Below are 6,186 nucleotides of genomic sequence, written 5' to 3'. Positions count from 1 at the left end.
CCTAATCTTTATCCCCTCTATTCACTGTCTTTCTCATCCTATTTGTTTCTCAACTTTTTAAAGTAGAATGTTCGGAGCTTGATTCTTTAATCTTTCATAGTTTTTAAAAAATAAAAAATAAAAAAGTGATGTTTCTTAATCGGTTTTTCTAGAGTCCATCTGCTTCTTAGATGTTGTTTTCTAACTCTTAATTTCTTTTTCAGAAATAGGATACTGGAGTCATCTGTGTGTTGTTCTGGAATGCCTTTCAAGTGATCTCGGCCATGGCGGAAGAACTTGCTTTTGTGCTGGAAAAATTTGAGCTATCAAACAAGGAATGTGAGGAAGTAGAACAGGATAGTAAAGATGTAGAGGATGGAAGGGCAGAGTGCATAAAATGCCTAATTGGGAAAGTTATGGGAGAAAGAACAACCAACTTTACAGGGATCAAAAACTTTGTGAATAACATGTGGGGCTTTCCCAGGAAAATGGTTGCAACGGAGGTAGGGGTCAATCTATATCAATTCACCTTCTCAGGCCAGAAAGATATAGACAGAATCCTAGCGAGAAGACCATATGTAATCGCCAATCAGCTACTCAATAGAAAGCAGTGGGAAGAAGATATTGATTACAACCCTGAGGCTTTCAATGTTTCACATTTGTGGGTGCAAATTTGGAATATGTCGATTCATTGGTTAACCAAAGAAATTGGAAGGGTCTTTAACAAGGTAGAAGACATGATTATCCTAGTAGGAGGAAGCAAAGATGGGAGGCATCTCAGAATCAAGGCTGAGGTAGATATCAGAGCTCCACTATTAAGAGGGACAACATAAAAAATGAGTGGTGTGTCAAGATGGGTTTAGTTCAGGTATGAAAATGCCCGGACTTTTGTTACTCTTGCGGGATCATTGGACATAGTGACAAATCATGCAAGATCAGAAAGGAAAACCATGCTGATACCGGAAAGCAACAATTTGCATCTTGGATGAGAACTCAAGTCATGAAATCATCACCAAAGAAAAAGGTGGATCCCAAACCAACCCTTTGAGGCTAAGGGTAAAATCCCTTAGAATTCAATTGCTTATAGGCTGCTCTTTGAAGGTGAATACATAATCAATCCTCACAAGATAAGGGAAATACAGGAAGAAAGGAATCACCAGCAGAAACTGTCAGAGGAGTGACCGGGTGAAAGAATTGGTGGGCCTAGTCCCATGAAAACTCAAAGTCAAAATTCAAAAGCATCTAAAGACAGTGGGCCACCCTTGAACATGGACCACAACAAAAGTTTGGGTCAGAGTGTTAAACCACAAAAGGAAATAACTCGGAAAAAAGTGGGAGACCATAAAAAGGCTGAAGATTAAGGTGGCGTTTGGTTCGCACGTCAGAATCGAATTCGGATTCGAAATCGGATATTCTGGGTTTGGAATGAAATCATTCATTCTAATACATTTGTTTGGTTCAAGTACCTGAAATGTGTATCATTACTGTAGTTGATGTTTGGTTCGTCGACTCTTTCGGAATGGAATATAATAAATATATTATAAACCACATCGTAAATGATAGTTATTGGCTCTTTGTAAATGAAATATATAAAATTTTCACTAATTAAATATATTAGTATAAATGTATTAGTAAATTTAGTCTAACTAATTAATAATTTCTATTAGTAAACATGTATAATTATTAGTGTAATTGATAATATTAATTATATTACATAAATTAATATACATTATATAATACATATAACTAATAATAATATTATTATAAGCTTGTAATTAATTAAATTAAATATTATATATATAATTAAATATAAATATACAAATGTTAAAATATAAATATAAATATATAATTATATAATATATACAAATATTTTATATAAATATAATATATATTACATATTAAATACAGTTATTATTATATATTATTATATTTAAAATAATAATTATAATTATAATTATATAACTTATTAATATTACATACATGTATATATTATAATTATATGCACATATAATATACATTTATAAATATATATATTATAAATATATTATTATATAATATTAATACATTTATAATATCTATTATATAAGTATAATTATATTTAACTAAATAATTATAATATATAATTATATAATATAATAATATCATTATTATAAGTTTGTAACTAATTAAATTAAATATTATATATAATTAATTATAATTATACAAATGTTATAATATAAATATATAATTATAATTATATAATATATAAATATTAATTATACTAATATTTTATATAAATTTAATGCATATTAATATTAGATATAGTTATTATTATATATTATTATATTTAAAATAATAAATATAAATATAAATATATAATTTATTAATATTATATACATGTATATATTATAATTATATGCACATATAATATACATTTATAAATATACATATATATTATAAATATATTGTTATATAATATTAATAAATTTATAATATATATTATATAAATATAATTATATTTAACTAAATAATTATAATATATTTACATAATATACTAATATTATAATAAAATATTATAATTATAATATATTATATATATGTATATATTATAATATAAATATAAACATAAATATAAATATATAATATATATAATATACATATATATTTTAATTATACTAAATATTATGTAATTATAAGAATTTGGAATCACACTTGGGTTTTGGACAAAACCCACCCTTTTACTAAGGAATGGAGGGATGCCAAATTTTTAGAAATCATTCCAAAATTTCAATTCCCATACCAGTGAACCAAACACCAATTATGGAGTTTATTCCATTACTTAATTCCGATACATTTTTACCAAACGCCCCCTAAATCATAAAAAAAGTGGAGGGGCTCAAGTTGGCTTCTTCTGAACACAAGGCTGAAATGATGACAATGACCATTGATGAAGGAAAAGAAGAGATCTTGCATACAGCCAAAACCACAAGAAGCTCAATGGAACTGGAAATGGAAACTCCAGACAAAAGCCTTCCACAAGAGAGTGAAAATGGAGGAAATAAGAAGTTGAGCAAGACGAGAGAGATGAAAATCAGAAGGAAGAACGGCAACAACCTGATGAACAGGAAACCACTGATGGAGATCAGCTAGAATGGGTGTATGGTAATAGAAGAAGTGGGTGGAAAATTAAAGATGTCCCAGCCAAAGGAAGTTGATATGATGCAAGATGAGGAAATCAACCCAAAGAGAAACAAAAAGAAAGATGAAGGGAAAATGAACAATGAGCTAAAGGTGACGAAGACTAGCCTGAAGTCATTTCCTAACTCAATATGAAGGTTTTGGCATGGAACTACCAAGGTGTCGGGAGCTCCTTGATAGTTCCCAGTCTTAAGGAGGTTTGTAACCTTCACTCCCTAAATCTGGTGTTTCTTAATGAAACTAAAAATAAAAAAATTATGGAAAAATTAGAAAAAGAGTCAACTATGATAATATTTTTGTGGTTAACTCGATTGATAAGGCGGGTGGTTTAGCTATCTTTTGGAACAAGGAACTAAAGATTGATAAAATTTTGTTTATGGACTTCACCATTGAGATTAAAATTACTGCTAACCAAGAATCAGATAGCTGGTGGTGTATCTGTATATATGCAAACTCAGAGGCATCAATTAGACAGAAATAGTGAGAAATCCTAACAGAGAGAAGAAGATTGTGGAACAACAAAATTGTGTTCATTGGTGACTTTAATGACATAATTTCCAAGGATGAAAAGTGGGGTGGAAAAGCAAGAGAAGACTAGTCTTTTAGAAAGTTCAAAAATTTCATTACCAGAAATAAGCTCATTGACCTTGGTTTTGAAGGATTGCCTTGGACTTGGAGTAATAATAGAGCATTGGTGAAAAGATTAAGGAAAGATTAGATAGAGCTTTAACAAGTCTGGAATGGAAGAGAGACGCCAGTAGAGCAAAGTTGACGCACATACATATTGTAGCTTCTTACCATGCTATGCTAATAATGGATACCAGACCGGAAAGGAAAAGATGGAAAAGATGATTCTACATGGAAAAAACAACAAATGGGATCCAAAGGATACAAAATGACTAGGAAAACTAAAGAATGTAGATTAGCTCTCAAGGTATGGAACAAAGGACTTCAGTCTAATAGTAAAACCAATATTCAGGCCATCGAAGACCAAATTGAAAAGACACAGGATAGCAATGTACAAAATAAGCAGTCTTTGATCATGGACCTCAAAAGAAAACTTAGTGTTGAATATGCAAAGGAAGAAGCATTTTGGGCCCAAAAATCCAAATGCAAGTGGTTGAAAGAAGAGGACAAAAACACTGCTTATTTTCATATGAGAGTTGCTAGTAGAAGGAGAAGAAATAGGTTATCTAGATTGGAAAAGGAACAAGGTGGCTGGTGTGAAACAGATGAGGAGATAGGTGAAGAAGTGGCTAAGTACTACCAGAATTTGTTTAATAGTTCATGGCCTACAGCTTTTGAAGAGATCTTTCAGGGCATTCCCAGAACAATTACAGAACAGATGAACCTTCAGATTCCTAGACCTGTAACAGAAAAGAAAATTAAGCAGGCTTTATTTTCCATGCACCCCAATAAAGCTCCAGGACCATATGGTATGTCTCCCTTATTTTTTCAAAGATTTCGGGGTATCATTAAAAAGGACCTACTGGAGACTATTAAGAGTTTTTTTCATCTGGGTTATATGTGAAAAACTTTTAATGAAACATTAGTCATACTGATTCCTAAGATTGATACACCATCGAATCTTTCTCATTTCAGGCCAATCAGTTTATGCAATGTTGTTTATAAAATTATTTCCAAAGTACTTGTTAATAGAATGAAGCCTATTTTGAATGATTGCATAAGTAGTGGTCAAGCAGCTTTTGTGCTAGGAAGACAAATTTTGGACAATGTTATGATAGGTCCTGAATATATCCACTAGATTAATTATAAGAGAGGTAATAGAGGGATCTATAGCTCTTAAATTTGACATGTCTAAAGCCTGTGATAGAATAGAATGGAAGTTTTTCCTATGTGTCCTTAGTAAAATGGGATTCTGCCCTCTGTGGATTAAAGGGTGCTTATCTTCCTGTTCCTACTCTTTTAATATCAATGGGAATAAATCAGGCTATGTCTGTCCCTTTAGAGGAATTAGACAGGGTGACCCACTGTCCCCTGATCTGTTTCTTTTCTGTGCTCAAGATCTAGCAAATCTGTTGACATCTGCTTGCAGAAATAACCTGTTAACAGGAATTAAAATCCCCAGCTGCTGTCTCTTACTTGTTTTTTGTTGATGACTCGCTAATTTTTTGCAAAGCTAGTGGTAAGAAGGCAAGCGAGATCACCAGAATTCTCCAAATCTATGAACAAGCGTCAAGGCAAAAGGTCAACATTGAGAAGTCAGTTGTTCTCTTCAATAGAAACACCTTCCAAGCAAACAAACCAAGTGTCCTCCAAATACTGGGCAAAATTTAGCATGTTACTCAGGCAAAGTATCTTGGTCTCCCTATGGTTATAAGAAGATCCAAAAACAGCACATTCAAATTCCTTAAAGACAAGGTGATAGCTAAATTGCAAGGACAGAAAGGCAAGATGTTAAGTAATGTGGGCAAAGAAGTCCTTCTCAAGTCTGTGGTATTAGCTCTACCATCATACACTATGTCGGTTTTCAAGCTTTCAGATGGGTTATGTAAAGAACTAAGTGGCGTGATGGCCAAGTTTTGGTGGAGAAATGATCAAAATGAGAAGAAAATGCATTGAAAAAAATGGTGGGACCTAACAGATATCAAAGATAAAAGAGGACTTGGTTTTTGAGATATAAAGTGCTTCAATGAAGCCTTGCTTGCCAAACAAGTGTGGAGACTACTAACAAAACCTGACTTGCTGGTCAGTAAGGTAATGAAAGGAAAACATTTTCCAAACTCCTCTATCTTGTAGGACAAAGTAAATTCAGGCTCCTCTTGGATCTGGCAGAGCAATCATAGTGCAATCCCTTTGTTAGAAGAAGGCCTTAAGAGACAAATAGGGAATGGTAGATCAACAGCAATTTGGAAGGATACATGGCTTTCGAATGGCATATCTAGTTTGATTAAATTAGCTAGACCTCAGGACAACAACATAGAAAGAGTTTGTGATTTGATTATTAACAAGAGGTGGAATATCAATCTTATTCAGTCCATATTCTCTCGGGAAGAGGCTGAACAAATA

The 6,186-nt window shown here is 32.1% G+C and overlaps 1 protein-coding gene across 1 annotated transcript; it reads left to right on the top strand.

Annotated features, from left to right (window-relative positions):
• The first annotated feature begins 263 nt into the window (after positions 1-263).
• Positions 264-812, top strand: LOC140015270 (uncharacterized). Its single transcript, XM_072067210.1, has one exon. The coding sequence runs from the start codon at positions 264-266 to the stop codon at positions 810-812; it is 549 nt and encodes a 182-aa protein (XP_071923311.1).
• The last annotated feature ends 5,374 nt before the right edge of the window (positions 813-6,186 follow it).

This window comes from Coffea arabica, chromosome 10e, assembly GCF_036785885.1.
Source record: "Coffea arabica cultivar ET-39 chromosome 10e, Coffea Arabica ET-39 HiFi, whole genome shotgun sequence".
NCBI classification, from domain to species: domain Eukaryota; kingdom Viridiplantae; phylum Streptophyta; class Magnoliopsida; order Gentianales; family Rubiaceae; genus Coffea; species Coffea arabica.
Note: the sequence above shows the minus strand (reverse complement) of the source record. Positions and strands in the feature narration are given on the sequence as shown.

Excerpts from the sequence above, each read along its gene's own strand:
- LOC140015270 (XM_072067210.1), top strand. The coding sequence starts at position 264 with ATGGCGGAAGAACTTGCTTTTGTGCTGGAAAAATTTGAGCTATCAAAC.